Raw genomic sequence first — 17,525 nt, 5'->3', positions numbered from 1 at the left:
ACACTAGTCTCTGTGCACTTTTCTAAGAACCACGCTGTGGTAAGATCGCACACCAAGTGTTTTGCGGTCTTTTCTAAAATCCTGTATGGTATGGGTTACGCGCTGAGACTTCGTCCCATTCTTTGAGTTGGTAGGCCTCGGTTTTTACCTTATGCCCTACTCTACTTATGTATGTGCTGATTATCCTCTCATACTGAGAGTTGAGTTCTTCGCTATCTAGAGCTCTGCCTTGGTTGAACTAGCATGGCTTCCCCTCATTATAGAGGGTCACCTATGAGCATGTTGCTCTTCTTGTGGGTCGAGCTGGCGTTTCTCTCCTCTCTATAGTGGATTACTTATGAGCATGCCGCTCCCTTACGAGCGTCTGAGTCCCCTCTTACGTTGAGGGTTGAGTTTTTCGCTCTTCAGAGCTATGCCTTGGTAGAGCTAGCATCGCTCCCCTCTTTTTTGGGGTCACTTATGAGCATGCTGCTCCCTCTAGAGCATTTGGAGAAGAGAATTTTCAAATCCATGATTATGGTAAGTGCGCACGCTAGTCTTTGTGCACTTTCTGAAATCCACGCTGTGGTAAGATCGCACACCGAGTGTCTTGTGGTCTTTTCTAAAAATCCTGTATGGTATGGGTTACGCACTGAGGTTTCGTCCCATTCTTTTAGTTGGTTTGGCCCCGGTCTCCTTGGGCCCCACTCTACTTATATATGTGCTGAGTATCCTCTCTGTCTTGGTAGAGCTAGCATTGCTCCCCTCATTTTAGAGGGTCGCCTATGAGCATGCTGCTCCCTCCAGAGAGCATCTGATAGAGAGTAACGTTATTAAAGCTAGAGCATTTGGAGAATAGAAATTTAAAATCCATGATTATGGTAAGTGCGCACGCTAGTCTCTGGGCACTTTCTGAAATCCACGCTGTGGTAAGATCGCACACCGAGTGTCTTGTGGTCTTTTCTAAAAATCCTGTATGGTATGGGTTACGCGCTGAGGCTTCGTCCCATTCTTTGGGTTGGTTAGGCCCCGGTCTCCTTGGGCCCCACTCTACTCATGTACGTGCTAGTATCCTCTCATGAACTGAGAGTTAAGTTCTCCGCTCTCTGGAGCTCTGTGTTGGTAGAGCTGGCATTGGTCCCCTCGTTAGAGGGTTGCCTATGAGCATGCCGCTCCCTGCTGAGCGTCTGAGTTTTCCCCTCTTATGAGAGTCGAGTCTCCGCTCTCAGAGCTCCGTTATTCAGAAATTTCAGCACGTCAGGCCTTTCTTTAGGCCTCCTTGTCATCTGACAATACGGTTTCTAAAATCCATATTTGGTAAGTGCGCACGCTAGTCTCTGTGCACTTTTCTAAAAACCACGCTGTGGTAAGATCGCACACCGAGTGTCTTGTGGTCTTTTCTAAAAATCCTGTATGGTATGGGTTACGCGCTGAGGCTTCGTCCCATTCTTTGAGTTGGTTAGGCCCCGGTCTCCTTGGGCCCCACTCTACTCATGTACGTGCTAGTATCCTCTCATGAACTGAGAGTTAAGTTCTCCGCTCTCTGGAGCTCTGTCTTGGTAGAGCTGGCATTGCTCCCCTCGCTATAGAGGGTTACTTTGAGCATGCTGCTCCCTCACAAGCTCTCCTTGTTGGTCGAGCCGGCACTGCTCCCCTCGCTATAGAGGGTTATCTATGAGCTTGCTGCTCCCTCCAGAGCATATGAAAAGAACGACGTTTATAAATCCATGTTATGGTAAGTGCGCACGCTAGTCTTTGTGCACTTTATGAAAGCCACGCTGTGGTAAGATCGCACACCGAGTGTCTTGTGGTCTTTTCTAAAAATCCTGTATGGTATGGGTTACGCGCTGAGGCTTCGTCCCATTCTTTGAGTCGGTCAGGCCCCGGTCTCCTTGGGCCCCACTCTACCTATGTATCCCCAGTGATACCATTTGCACGGGGGCTATTAAGGATCTGTTGATACAGTTCCTTCAGCGAGCTCTTGTAGGAGCAAGCAGTAGCCCCTGGGTGACAGGCCAGGCTTAGTTACTATCCTAAGCGCTTGGTCGTATCCCCTTAAAGGAATCCTTCTTTCTGATTCCAAGCCTTGAGTTTTACCCTAGGTCCACGAGGTCCGGCCTCTATCAGGTAAGTCCAGGGTATGAAACTCGGGCCTTTGGCCGAAGGGGATAATGTCACTGACAGCCGTCAATTCATCCCAGGGACAACTCCTTTATCATTGATAAGAGTTGATGCTTAGTGCTCGCCTTTGGAATGGCATGCACTTCCCTCAGCATGGCGGCGTTGGTATATCGTTCCCCATAGCGACCTCTAGAGGACGCAGTTCGAAGTTCCCTTGATAGGGAACGTCTCAGGTTACGTATGTAACCACGGTTCCCTGAGAGGGAACGAGACACTGCGTCCTCTAGACTTTAGGCCATGCTTCGGATGCAGCTTCAGACGAAGAAGTGGATGATGCTTTCTCCCGGCGCCCTTTTATACTGTGGCGCACCGGGAGTGACGTCATAGGCTGTCGCCGGCCAATATTTAGTGTTTTTGTATATATGCTTCAGACACGGGTCACGTAGATGGAGTTCCCCATAGCGACCTCTAGAGGACGCAGTGTCTCGTTCCCTCTCAGGGAACCGTGGTTACATACGTAACCTGAGACGTTTTTTAACAATGTGTTTATGTAAGGTTTGTGCCACTGCTGCTCTAAAGTAACAGTATTGGTGATAACCAAAATCATTTTTTGGCTTTCTGTACTGGTTAGTACTCCAATATGTGTAAGCTCTTTAGTAACAGTAGTAGGCTATTTTTAATGCTATAATATCATTATTGCTGTTATCTATGAAAGAAAACCAGAGCACTTATTTTTTCTTGTATTTTTTATTTGAGTATTTTTTTTTCGCGATACCCAATTGCAGTCAAAAACTACATAAACAATACCAGCAAGAATGCAAGCTGTTATGAGGCCATTTTTTATTATGTCTAATAAATGACAATAACATTTTTAAATTTAAACAAATTTTTGACAAATTTCTAAAATATGTTTTCTCTTTATTATGATAAGTGGTCTAATAAATTAAGCACTGTATGTTTTCATAGCATTCAGTTGTCACGTTTGTTTGAAGGACATTGGGCAGACTGTGGAATAGTGTTTTTTTTGGGCAATATTTTTTTAATCCGATTAATCGATTAATCGAAAGAATAATCGGCCAACTAATCGATTATCAAAATAATCGTTAGTTGCAGCCCTAAACAAAACATGCCTTTCTTTTTTCTTCTTTTCATCCTTCAAGATGTGTAAGAGCACATTATTCTAAGCTCTGGACAAAGTGTCCGCGATTATATTCTCTGAACCTTTCTTGTGTTTAATCACTAAATTGTACCCTTGTACCATCAAAGACCAGCGCATCAGCCTCTGATTTTGGTTGTACATTCGGCCTAAAAATACTAAAGGATTGTGATCCGTGAATACAATTACAGGCAAAATAGTTGAACTTACATACACATCAAAATACTGTAACGCCAAAAGTAAGGCCAATGTTTCCTTCTCAATCGTAGAGTAGTTCAGTTGATGTTTATTGAACTTACGTGAGAAGTAACATACTGGATGGTCAATACCATAAGCGTCTTCTTGCACGAGCACTGCACCCGCACCATCAGAACTTGCGTCAATTTCGAGTTTGAAAGTTCTTTCAACATCAGGAGCTGATAAAACAGGTGTGCTACATAGTAAAGTTTTGACATTATCAAAGGCATTCTGACACTCATCGTTCCACAGAAAAGTGCGCGAAGGACTAAGGAGTGACGTCAAAGGGTTGGCCACTATAGAAAAATTATTGCAGAAACTCCGGTAATAACCGGCCATCCCTAGGAATCTGTGGAGTTCCTTGCACGTAACAGGAACTGGAAAGTCTGCAATAGCAGTCACCTTTGCCTCTATTGGTCTTACCTGTCCTTGACCCACTTCTTTGCCCAAGTATGTAACTGTAGCATGACCAAATTCACATTTGGCCAAATTTAACGTCAGTGAAGCTTTATCAAGGCGTTCAAATACCTCTCTTAACGTGGAGACATGTGCAGACCAACTAAGTGAATAAATCACAAGATCATCCAAATACGCATTACAGTTTTGGATACCTGCAAGCACAATGTTAACAAGCCTTTGAAATGTGGCTGGCGCATTGCGCATGCCGAACGCCATAACGCAATATTGCAAGAAATCATCTTGGGTCACAAAAGCAGAAATATCAGATGCGCGCGATGTTAAAGGCACCTGCCAGTAACCTTTCAGCAAATCTAGTATACTGACAAATTTAGCAGACCCCAGGTTGTCCACACAGTCCTCCATACGAGGTAGTGGAAAACAATCAGGAAAAGTTACTGCGTTCACTTTTCGATAATCCGTGCAAAATCTAGCGGATCCATCACTCTTAGACACAAGTAAACACGGAGAAGTCCAACACAGTCTATAATGACGTGCTCAAAAGGCTCTCCTAGCACTGGTATAGGGACCAGCGGTGCGCGCGGAATCACCTGGTTTGGCTTACCCGAGAGTTGACATGTCTCACAGGTTCTACAAAATTTGGCCACATCAGCCTTCATTCTGGGCCAAAAAAAATGTCTCAGAATTCGATGGTACGTTTTCTTAATGCCTAAGTGACCAGACAAATCATGATCATGAGCGAGCGAAAGTACTAAGTGTCTGTAACACGTCGGAATGACAATTTGGGTCACAGAACCCCACTCCGAGTCATTCGCAACGTCAGCACACCACCAACGCATCAACAATCCATTTTGCATATAGTAAGCGTTTTTCCTCTTTCGTGCCTCTTCCACAGAAATGACAGAGGAAAAACATTTCCGTAGGGAAAAATCATCTTTTTGGGCCGCGATAATTTTCTCATTGGTGACTTCTAATTTCAAATCATCTGATTTCAAAACATCTGGCTTACCTGCCTTAGGCAGCAGAACATCGTCCACAAACATAGGTACCATGAAAGTGGAGGACAAATCATCAGCATCAGCAAACTTACGAGCCTGTGCTCGCGTCACAGCACAAACAGGAAAAACCTCAGGAAATTTCTCTGACATTTCATCAGTGTCATCAGACAAAACAGGTTTATCACAAACCTCTAATAGCGGCAACATTTTACCACCTGCAATATCATTACCGAGAATGAAATTCACTCCATGAACTGGTAAACTGTCACGCACTCCAACTTTCACAAGCCCTGAAAACAAATCTGACTTCAGATGAATTTGATGCAAAGGAACCTTCATAGTATTTATTTTGAGACCACGTACTAACACGTGACTTCCACAAAAAGTACGTTCAGAGAACGGTAATATATCAGCTACTATAAACGACTGCATTGCTCCTGTATCACGTAACATAGTAACTCTGACCGGATCCAGAGATTGTTCGCTAACAGACACAAATCCTTCAATCAGGAAAGGTTGATAACTACAATCTAAGACATCACAATTCTCATAGCCTGTGCGATCAACAGTCTTCACAAACGCGACACTTTTAATACTGATACCCTGCTCTTTAAGCTTTAAAGCCAGACAGTCAGCAATAAGGTGTCCTGGTTTACGACAGTAAAAACATTCTCTACCTTCCTTAGCTTTTGGAACATTTTTCGAACGCCACTGATCTTTCGAGACAACAGGAACAGACAAAACCTTTTCAGTCCGAGCAAGAGTAAAAACACTCTTGTGTGTCAGCGCAAACTCATCAGCACAAACAGACGCCTGTGACAATGATGTCACCTTCTGCTCGTTTAGATAGACAACAATACGATCAGGAATACAACTTTGGAATTCCTCTAACAAAACCAACTCACGGAGAGCATGAAAATCTGATACTTTATTTGATGCGCAAAGAAGCGGTCAAACAGCAAACTCTTTTCTCTAGCGAACTCAACGAACGTCTGATTTGAACCTTTCTTGAGATTCCTAAATCGCTGCCTGTATGCCTCCGGTACGAGCTCATAAGCCCTCACAATTGCCGTTTTAATAACGTCATAATCTAAACTATCTTCCAAAGATAGTGCAGCGCATACTTCCTGAGCTTTTCCCGTCAACTTACATTGCAGCAGCAACGGCCACACATCCCTAGACCAGTTAAGCATAGAAGTAACTCGTTCAAATACATTAAAGTATGAGTCAACCTCAGTCTCTCTAAATTGTGGAACAAGAGAAATATGTTTACTCACGTCAAATGTACTTGCTCTCGCACCTGTCGCAACAGTAGCCGACTGTCCAGGTTGAGCATGTGGTACAGGAAACATACTGGGAATCGGTGTGTCTCTGGCTAGTCTAAGCTCCAGCTCACGCAACTTAATTTGTGTGTCCGCCTCTATTTCCAAGCGGCGGACTTGAAGTTGCAGATCTAACTGAGCTCTACGATCCTCTGCCCTCTCGCGCTCTTCCCGTTGGACCCTTGCCAAACGTACTCGGAGATGCTACTGATCTCCCGACCCAGTCAGAGCCGGAGAAAAAGGTTTGAATGGCGGCAAGACTGCCTTGTCTTCAGTGCCCTCCACCTTACCATTTTCCTTCGCATCCTCCTCACCCGAATAGCAAACTTCAGCGCTCAGAGGATCCTCCTCCGATCTATCAGCCAGATTCAACACACCTAATTTCATCAACTCCTGCACTACAACATCTTTAATTTCCCGCTTAAGCTGTTGTTTAGAAACTCTAATGTGGAAATGATCAGCAATGCTCAATAAATCATACTTCCTACACTTATCTAGTTGTTCAACAGTTGGTGCCCTCGTAAAACTAACCAGATCAAAATCAGCCATTCCAATTAGACTTACCACCACAAACACTAGCTCTAAAGTAACCTCATATGATCTTCATTCCGGAACATGCACTCCCTTTTCATACAAACAATACCTCTTTCATGGCTGCTCCACCCGCACACAAGCAACAGCACTCACAAAACTCATCCCAAGAAAATAAGATATCCCATTAAAGGAATATCCCACCGCTGCCACCACCAAATGTTACGTGTTTAAAGATGTAAACGGGATGATTGCGCAACATTTACGTGGGATACTGTTGTCATATGTGCGGGTAGCAAAAACAACCAGGAATACCAGACTCAACGTTCAAAACGTTTAATTATGGGTGAAGAGTTACCAGGACAAAGAAACATTATAAAGAGAAAAATAACAAACAAGCAAAAATAAAAATGTAGAGTGTTGCCAAATCAAGGAAATAATCAAAACATAACTGCCAAAGCTAATTTACCCAAAACCTCTAAAACTAACTATCAAAGAAAAAAAGGTAGAAAGAAACCCGAAATCTTCAGCGGATTCGCCGCCGCAAATAAACTACTCTAACTAAAAACAAAAACACAATAGTGACAATCACTCTTCAACTAACTAACAGAAATATTCTGTCTACCGTTGGTTTTAGATGTAATGGTCCATAACCAGTAAACAAACCCAAAAAGTAGGTCTAAGTGCTCTAGACGAGTTAATACTGCATTAACACGTTCGGTCTGACAGAGATTGGTCACACACACAACCAAATGCAGCATCAAAATGAACAAACCCGAAGGAGTGTTGTTACAGATCTGCCAGGTTCTGCCACCACATTGTCACAGCAATCACTCTCACCTGTGTTGATTACACTCACCTGCTCCTCATCACGCTCCTCGTTACTGCTCCCCTTAAAGACACACACCGCCAAACACTCAATGTCTGGTCTCGTTTGACGAAGGAGGACTACCTCAGCTACTCCAAGCTCTTGTGTGTATAGCTGCGAAGTTTACTTACCTGCTACTTGAATTACCTGCTCTCTGTACCCTCAGGATATGGTCCCTCGTCTGCTCCAGAGTTCCCGAGGCTCAGCTCCCAGTCGGCGGCGTGTGTGCTCTCTCTCCACTCCTCTCCGTGTGTGTGGCGTCTTCTGCAAAGAAGTATTACACAAGTTCATCACGACTCAACCCCATCCAGAATTCAATAAATATAACTCACACCGTTCCTCTGTCTCAGTCCTCATCTGTTAAAGAAGACCAGACCTACACCGAAATATGGACTGCAGCTACCAATCTCCCGAGGATGAACTGCTTCAGTTGTCTCAGGACGGCCGCCCCATAGAGGATTATGTAGAGGATTTCCTCTGGCTCTCGCAGTACATATCGTGGACGGATGGGACATTTAAGACCGTCTTTTGGGGTGGTCTAGATAACTACCTGTTTCACCGAGCGCTACCTGCCAATACCCCAGGCTCCCTGCAACAATACCTGGATTATGCACTACACCTCGCCGGGTCATCTTTTACTGTGGAGAAGGTTCCTGCAGTCCAACCACCGCCCGCGGCAAAGAAGGTTCTGCCGCCCGCGACATGAAAACCGCGCTTCCCGAATCCCGAGAATCCAGTTCTCGAGCCACGGCCAGGAGTGCCGATCCTGAATCCAGTTCCCAGACCGCGGCCAAGAGTGCCGACCCCGATTTCCGAGAATCCAGTTCTCAGACCACGGCCAGGAGTGTCAATCCCGAATCCAGTTCTCTCACCACGGCCAGGAGTGCCGATCCCGAATCCAGTTCCCAGACTACGGCTAGGAGTGCCGATCCCGAACCCCGAGAATCCAGTTCTCCGGTCACGGCCAGGAGTGCCGATCTCGAATCCCGAGAATCCAGTTCTCCGACCACGGCCAGGAGTGCCGACCCCGAATCCAGTTCCCAGACCATGGCCAGGACTGCCGATCCTGAATCCCGAGAATCCATGGCCAGGAGTGCCGATCCCGAATCCAGTTCCCAGACTACGGCCAGGAGTGCCGATCCCGAACCCCGAGAATCCAGTTCCCAGTCTCCAGTCACGGCCAGGAGTGCCGATCCCGAATCCAGTTCCCAGACTACGGTCAGGAGTGCCAATCCCGAACCCCGAGAATCCAGTTCTCCAGTCACAGCCAGGAGTGCCGATCCCGAATCCAGTTCCCAGACTACGGCCAGGAGTGCCGATCCCGAACCCCGAGAATCCAGTTCCCAGCCTCCAGTCACGGCCAGGAGTGCCGATCCCGAATCCAGTTCCCAGACTACGGTCAGGAGTGCCGATCCCAAACCCCGAGAATCCAGTTCTCCAGTCACGGCCAGGAGTGCCGATCCCGAATCCAGTTCCCAGACTACGGCCAGGAGTGCCGATCCTGAATTCCGAGAATCCACGGCCAGGAGTGCCGATCCCGAATCCAGTTCCCAGACTACGGCCAGGAGTGCCGATCCTGAATCCCGAGAATCCAGTTCTCAAGCCACGGCCAGGAGTGCCGATCCTGAATCCCGGGAATCCAGTTCTCGAACCACGGCCAGGAGTACCGATCCCGAACCCCGAGAATCCAGTTCTCGAACCACGGCCAGGAGTGCCGATCCCGAACCCCGAGAATCCAGTTCCTGAACCACGGCCAGGAGTGCCAATCCCGAACCCCGAGAATCCAGTTCTCAGACCCCGGCCAGGAGTGCCGTTCCTGATCCCCAAGTGTCCGTGCTGCCCGAGCGCCCCCAAGTGTCCGCGCTGCCTGAGTGCCCCCAAGAGCCGGCCCCTCGCACGTGCCCTCCTGCATCTCCGCTGGGTCCGTCCAGCTCCTTGCTGCCAGAGCGCCCCACAGAGCCCGCTCCGCCAGAGCACCCCACAGAGGCCGCGCCGCCTGAGCGCCCCCAAGAGCCCTATCCTCCTGAGCTTTCCCATGAGCCTGCTCCTCCAGTGTGGGCCCCAGAGGGGAACAATCCCAAAGAAATTTTGGGGGGGGGGCCATATAGTCTCGGCCTGTGTGGCCAGGCCAAATGCCAAGGCCACAAAGGACCCCGATCCATCATGGCCATCCAAGATCTCTGATCCACCATGGCCATCCAAGATCTCTGATCCACCATGGCCATCCAAGGACCCTGATCCACCATGGCCATCCAAGATCTCTGATCCGCCAGGGCCATCCAAGGACCCCGATCCGCCATGGCCATCCAAGATCTCTGATCCGCCATGGCCATCCAAGATCTCTGATCCACCATGGCCATCCAAGATCTCTGATCCGCCATGGCCATCCAAGATCTCTGATCCGCCATGGCCATCCAAGGACCCCGATCCACCATGGCCATCCAAGGACCCCGATCCGCCATGGCCGTCCAAGATCCCTGATCCGCCAGGGCCGTCCAAGCTCCCTGACCCGCCATGGCCGTCCAAGCGCCCTGACCCGCCATGGCCGTCCAAGCGCCCTGACCCGCCATGGCCTCCCGAGTCTCCAGTCCCGCCATGGCCTCCCGAGTCTCCAGTCCCGCCATGGCCTCCCGAGTCTCCAGTTCCGCCATGGCTTCCCGAACCTCCTGATCTGCCACGACTTCCCGAGTCCCTGGATCCAGCCTGGAGGCTTCCCCCGTGTCTTGCCCTGCATCGGCCTTCAGGAGGTTCCATCCCCTATGTAGTTATTACGGTGCGGGACGCACCTTCCGGGATGGGGAGCTAATGTTACAGATCTGCCAGGTTCTGCCACCACATTGTCACAGCAATCACTGTCACCTGTGTTGATTACACTCACCTGCTCCTCATCACGCTCCTCGTTACTGCTCCCCATAACGACACACACCGCCAAACACTCAATGTCTGGTCTCGTTTGACGAAGGATGACTACCTCAGCTACTCCAAGCTCTTGTGTGTATAGCTGTGAAGTTTACTTACCTGCTACTTGAATTACCTGTTCTCTGTACCCTCAGGATCTGGTCCCTCGTCTGCTCCAGAGTTCCCGAGGCTCAGCTCCCAGTCGGCGGTGTGTGTGCTCTCTCTCCACTCCTCTCCGTGTGTGTGGCGTGTTCTGCAAAGAAGTATTACACAAGTTCATCACGACTCAACCCCATCCAGAATTCAATAAATATAACTCACACCGTTCCTCTGTCTCAGTCCTCATCTGTTACAAGTGTTTCTCAAATCACATAACTATGAATGAATGAATGAATGATGCATTTATATAGCGCCTTATTGTGTATTGCTGTACACCCAAAGCGCTTTACAATCATGTGGGGGGTCTCTCCTCGACCACCACCAGTGTGCAGCATCCACTTGGATGATGCGACGGCAGCCACAGTACAACGGCGCCAGTGCGCTCACCACACACCAGCTACAACTAGGCATCTCACAGACATTAACGATAACACGCTCAGGATGGCTTCTAAAGAAACGGCTCAACACACGCGAGTTGGCTGAGATCTGGCGAGGATCTCCATTCTCCTTGTGATTGGGCCTTTTAAATCCGGCAGAGCGTCAGCGGATTGGTAGAACGTCAGCGTCGACGCGTAGCGTAGTGATGTCACCTACTACGAAACAGCCAATGATCATGTGATGTTTGTCACACTTTAATGTTTCAGATCATCAAACAAATTTAAATATTAATCAAAGATAACACAAGTAAACACAACATGCAGTTTTTGAATGAAGTTTTTATTATGAAGGGAAAACAAAATCCAAACCCACGTGGCCCTGTGTGAAAAAGTGCTTGCCCCCTAAACCTAATAACTGGTTGGGCCACCCTTAGCAGCAACAACTGCAATCAAGCGTTTGTGGTAACTTGCAATGAGTCTGTTACAGCGCTGTGGAGGAGTTTTGGCCCACTCATCTTGGCAGAATTGTTGTAATTCAGCCACATTGGAGGGATTTCCAGCATGAACCACATTTTTAAGGTCATGCCACAGCATCTCAATAGGATTCAGGTCAGGACTTTGACTAGACCACTCCAAAGTCTTCATTTTGTTTTTCTTCAGCCATTCAGAGGTGGATTTACTGGTGTGTTTTGGATCATTGTCCTGCTGCAGAACCCAAGATCTCTTCAGCTTGAGGTCACGAACAGATGGCCGGACATTGTCCTTCAGGATTTTTTGGTAGACAGCTGAATTCATGGTTCCATTTATCACAGCAAGTCTTCCAGGTCCTGAAGCAGCAAAACAGCCCCAGACCATCACGCTACTACCACCATATTTTACTGTTGGTATGATGTTCTTTTTCTAAAATGCTGTGTTACTTTTACGCCAGATGTAATGGGACACACACCTTCCAAAATGTTCAACTTTTGTCTCGTCGGTCCACAGAGTATTTTCCCAAAAGTCTTGGGGATCATCAAGATGTTTTCTGGCAAAACTGAGACGAGCCTTTATGTTCTTTTTTCTCAGCAGTGGTTTTCGTCTTGGAACTCTTGCCATGCAGGCCATTTTTGCCCAGTCTGTTTCTTATGGTGGAGTCATGAACACTGACCTTAACTGAGGCAAGTGAGGCCTGCAGTTCTTTAGATGTTGTTGTGGGGTCTTTTGTGACCTCTTGGATGTGACCCCATGTGGGTTTGGATTTTGTTTTCCCTTCATAAAAAAAATCCTTCATTTAAAAACTGCATGTTGTGTTTACTTGTGTTATCTTTGATTAATATTTAAATGTGATTGATCTGAAACATTAAAGTGTGACATGCAATAAAATAAAAAATCAGGAAGGGGCCAACACTTTTTCACACCACTGTATGTTAAATTAACTTTTGAGTTTACTGATGTTTTTCTTTTTACTGGGTTTTATTTTATTTGTACAGCATGGTCAACTGCTGTTGTGTTTGTCGATGCGTAATAAATACAAATACCTCAGGGAAGATGTCTTTCACTATTGTAAGTAAATCTTGTTAAATAGAGAAACAAAATTATACATTTTTAAAATGTCTATAACTTCTAGCGCATTATAAGAAGAGCAGAAAGAAGCTCTTTTAGTGGTGAGTGTTATTTAATTGTTTCTGCTGGGCTGTCGCTGACTTGTAAGATTATTACTCGATAATATTATGTACATATTTTTTTTGCCTCCTATAGGATTATGACATGCGCATTGTGTGTTTTTATTTCACGAGTATATCGTGCGCGTCTTTATAGCCTACAGTGTTTGATCACATTTTTGATTTTGATTGGTGTGTAATAGAAGGGGGGGTTGGGGGGGCCACAAAGCTGTGTTAGCCCAGGACCCCGCAAAGACCGCATATATATATATATATATATATATATATGCCCATAATCTGTGTGTATGTTACAATGTAATGAAGTCATATTCAGAAACCAATGAAACCAAAACTAAATCACGTTGAAACAGGAAGTGAAGCAAACAGAAGAGAATGACATAATAACGATCCTCGAATCTGACTGACAAGATACTTTTTCTGTTGATATTTCACCTGCGTGTAGACGGGCTGTCAATTGGTGCAGTTTATTGTTGCTCCACAAGGTGGCGGTAAGAGACTGTCTTTGAGTGAGTCTTTAACCCTTTCACACGTGCATTTAAAATATTCTAGCTGAGCCCCAGGGTGAGTTTTTTTCAGGCGACCATTATTTTAGAATGTTTATTGTTTCCATGGCGATGCATCATGCTTGTGACACACTGCAATCACAATAGCCTGTATGACACATGGATCGCTTTTATTTAGTTTTTCCTTTTTTATTCAAAATATTCACCAACATGCTCACTATATTATGAAATATCTGATATTCCGATTCTGAAATGTGTGCAAGTAAATGTATTTGGTAATTTAAACACTTTTATAATGACCGTGTTAGTTGATCTGTACCGGGTGATGGGCGCTGAATCTGATCTGTTGGATTAACATGTAAATTCATCCTCTCCTCCCAAAACACATTACAGTAAGACTCCAGTAAACTGGGAGAAGAGCAGAGTAAACTTTAAAGTTATCTACACAATCTGTATATGATATCAATAAAACATGTCGTCAGATTATATTTGTAAGGATCATTATTGTTGCTTCCATAGACATCAGCACCTTAAATGTATGGTTTTGATTGTACTTAAGTGTATTTAAATGTCTGAAACCTGAAATAAGCATTATATGGTTGAAAACATTGAATATTTGTGATCATATAAGAAGCGCTCAGCGCGTGCGATCTGTCTCCCGTCAGCCAGCGCGCGAAAGCAGATTTGAATTCATCAGTTGATGACGTGACGCACTGAACGATGTGATCTCGCGCGTCAGAGTTAAACCATTCATTCAACTACACGTTCAAAAACACTGATTTATTCAAAGAGAGATGTAATGAAACAAGCTGCTGAAACCATTATAACTTTGAGCGCCACTTTTAAAGGCTCAGCTGACCAGCAGAGCGTCGATGCTAAGACAGATTTCGCTTTCCTTGGACATGATAACCTGTTTTCACAAATATACCTGACTCAGCCTGAAGGACAGACACAGTTAATCACACGCGATCAGTCGATCTCTCTCTCATTCCATCTTTGACAGCTGAGGAAATTCAGGGTCTCACAGCAATCCTGAAAACTTTCTATTCAGGGACCATAGAAAGTGTATTGACTCAGTGCATCTCAGTGTGGTACGGAAACAGCTCCAATCAGGACTGCAAAGCACTACAGAGAGTTGTGCGCTTAGCTGAGCGCATCTCAGGGTCTGCTCTCCCCTCTCTGCAGGACATCTACCTCAAACGCTGCAAAAATAGAGCTGTCAAAATCATCAAGGACTCAAATCACCCTGGTAACCATCTATTCACTTTGCTTCCATCTGGTAAGCGCTTCCGTAGCCTGATGGCAAAAACTGAGAGACTTAGGAGGAGCTTCTTCCCCCAGGCCATCAGGCTCCTAAACTCTAACTCTGTGTCATAATATCACTTGACTCCATGTAAATATCAATATATCAATAAGCTATTCATAATTTTTTCTACCTCATATTGCTGCTATTTAAATACCCTGTACAACTTTTTTTGCACATTCTTTTGCACATTCCTGTTATATTACTATTTATGTCAACAACATACTGACCTGCACATTTATATTTATATTTTTTTGTCTTTTATTTTATTTTATTCTTTTATTTTTTTCTACTTTTATTTTTCTTAATATTTGTATACTATATAATTGCACTGTCCTTGGAGCGGACCTGACCTACATTTCACTGCTGGTTATACTCTGTATAATTGTGTATGTGACGAATAAAAATCTTGAATCTTGAATCATTCCTGTCTGTTCAGGCTTGTTAAGTGCAAATATACTGAGCCTCTGTACAAATCAGCATGGTACACATTGTTATCTTTGTTATCTTTACTAATATTCAGTTCATATGCATGAAGTATAAAACAAGAAGGGCCTAATCTTGCGAAAAGAAAAGGTTACTGTAAATATCACTTGCATTAATGTAGAATTTTACATTCTACCATTGACCATTCTGAGTGAGCTGAGTGAAGGGAAGGATGGGTGAGGGGAAGGAAGGGGATGAAAGGAACTTATGCAGATGCGAGAGAGGCATTTTCCTGCATTTTCCCTCAGTGGGATGTGGAGACAGACGTCTGTATGTTAATGCACTGTGTGTGTGTTGTCCATCCCAGGAGTTCAAAGTGTCTGAGGTTCTGTAATTCTTACAGTACACATTGTTATCATTGTTATCTTTACTAATATTCAGTTCATATGCACGAAGTATAAAACAAGAAGGGCCTAATCTTGTGAAAAGAAAAGGTTATGCTCGTCAATAGCGCGGTTATCTCGACAGCACGACCAGTTAAATGATCAACTCTATATATTATACTTTTATAGTTTGTTGTTTATATAATACATGATTAATTATTTTAGCATTCATAGTATCTTTATTTTAATTAATTTTTTGTCTTTAACATAAAAAATACATGAGAGTTGCCAAGGCTTTAAGTTGAACTGAACTGAGAGACTGAAGAGTGTTATTGTTCTCTACAGGTTGATGAATTGTGGCGTCACAGATGAAGGTTGTGCTGCTCTGGCTTCAGCTCTGAGATCAAACCCCTCACACCTGAGATATCTGAATCTGTCTGGAAATAAACTAGGAGCTTCAGGAGTGAATCTGCTCTCTGATCTACTGAAGGATCCTCACTGTAAACTGGAGGAACTCTGGTAAGATGATATAAATCTTTCAGCATCCTCCTAAATGTTGCTCTTTGTTGCACAGTTCTGATATTTTCTATGATATTGAAACGAACCCCTCAAACCACACGTAGAAGCAGGTCTGATCTGCTAGATTTAGCTGTGTTTGGCTGAGCAGTCATTGAGTATCTCGCCAGTGTATTACATTTCTCCATTACATAAAATAAACAAGTTTGACCAAAGTTTTGTTGGCAAAATAATTTATTGGTTAATTTAAGGTAGGAGTGTAGCTAGGGGTGTGCGATATATATCGTCAGCAATAATATTGTAATTTTTTGTGTCTCTGAGCATCATGATGGTGTTTTGTTCCTGAATAAATCAACCTTTAAATGATTCGGTTCAGTGGTAATGACTCACTTATTAACAGTGACTTACTGCCACCTGCTGGCGGTTTTAATTTCACATCAAAGTATCTTTTCATTTTAAAATAATTTCAAATATCAGTATTCAATGTTTGATGTTTCAAATATCAAAGCATTATGTGTTTGAAGATTACTTTCTATCACTGATGTGAACTGACCACACAGAATATGAAGAATATCACAAACTGCAGCTGTCCACGGTAGTCAGATATCAGCACAATAACACACTCGGAAAAATATTGTCTGATTATCGTTATCGAAAAAATCCTCAAAAATATCGAGATATCTTTTTTTTTTCAATATCGCACACCCCTAAGTGTAGCACAGTTCTTCAGTGGTGATGTTCACTGTCAGTCTTTAAATCTTAAATTCTTCTAAAGCTTGGTTTATACATGCAAATTAGCTTGGTGCGTGCAACAAAAATGTCATGGAGGTGCCAGCAGAACATTAACATTGCTAGACCCCTTTTCTCGTGTACATCACACTTTTTATAATTTGAGCGAACAGTTCGACTTAAAGGCAACATTGACTGCAAAGATGTGGAAAGAACCTCTAACATAACAATGCAAAAATGTACATTTCCTAAAAGAATAAATATGGAAGTATTTAAGTGTCTCGAGAATATTGTAGGCTCTATGGCTTCATATACATTCACTTCACTATTTTTAAAAGTATATGAAACTAACTTTCATTTCAAGTGCTTTGTTTTGTTTTGTAAATTATGAAAATATTTTATATATACTGCATAATATTATAGTACATATAAGCTGTGAAAAAACTTTTAATGCACAAGTATTTGTCTATTACCGAGTAAAACGAAACCTTTTTAAATAAAACAAAAACAAAACAAGTATTTATATAGCAATATTAATTAACCTATGAACATTGCAAGAGAAAATAAAAATCCATGAATTTCAGATCCTTTATGTAGTATTTCTATAATAAATGTGTACAGATGGTCAGTGAATTAACCAGAAATAAATATTATATTTTTGTATTTAATAATTAAGGTTATATTCTTCAAATGTTGTTAAGATGTTGATGAAATATTATTGAACGGTTATACTCTGTTGCAGTGGCGGCTGGTGGCAAATTTTCTAGGTGGGGCGCCACATCCAAAAATGTTAAGCATACATCTTGATATGATTTATCCCAGTATAACAAAAAGAAAAGTATTAAGACATGAAACATTTTAAATAAAGAAAATTGTTTTTACCAAATTCAAGATTGAGGATAATTCTCACAAAACTATATTTTCTGCAAGCTTTTTTCAAG

The 17,525-nt window shown here is 43.9% G+C and overlaps 1 protein-coding gene across 1 annotated transcript in view; it reads left to right on the top strand.

Annotated features, from left to right (window-relative positions):
• LOC306847488 (NACHT, LRR and PYD domains-containing protein 12-like) overlaps window positions 1-17,525 on the top strand; it is a gene marked incomplete at both ends in the record, with an annotated part of 75,947 nt that overhangs the window by 30,385 nt on the left and 28,037 nt on the right. Inside the window, one exon of the mRNA XM_079381430.1 lies at window positions 15,685-15,858. Coding sequence (XP_079237556.1) covers window positions 15,685-15,858 — 174 coding nt within the window. The remainder of the gene's footprint in view (window positions 1-15,684; window positions 15,859-17,525) is intronic.

This window comes from Barbus barbus, assembly GCF_936440315.1.
Source record: "Barbus barbus genome assembly, chromosome: 27".
Taxonomy (NCBI): domain Eukaryota; kingdom Metazoa; phylum Chordata; class Actinopteri; order Cypriniformes; family Cyprinidae; genus Barbus; species Barbus barbus.
The sequence above is the reverse complement of the archived record's forward strand: the minus strand, read 5'-3'. Positions and strand labels throughout refer to the sequence as shown.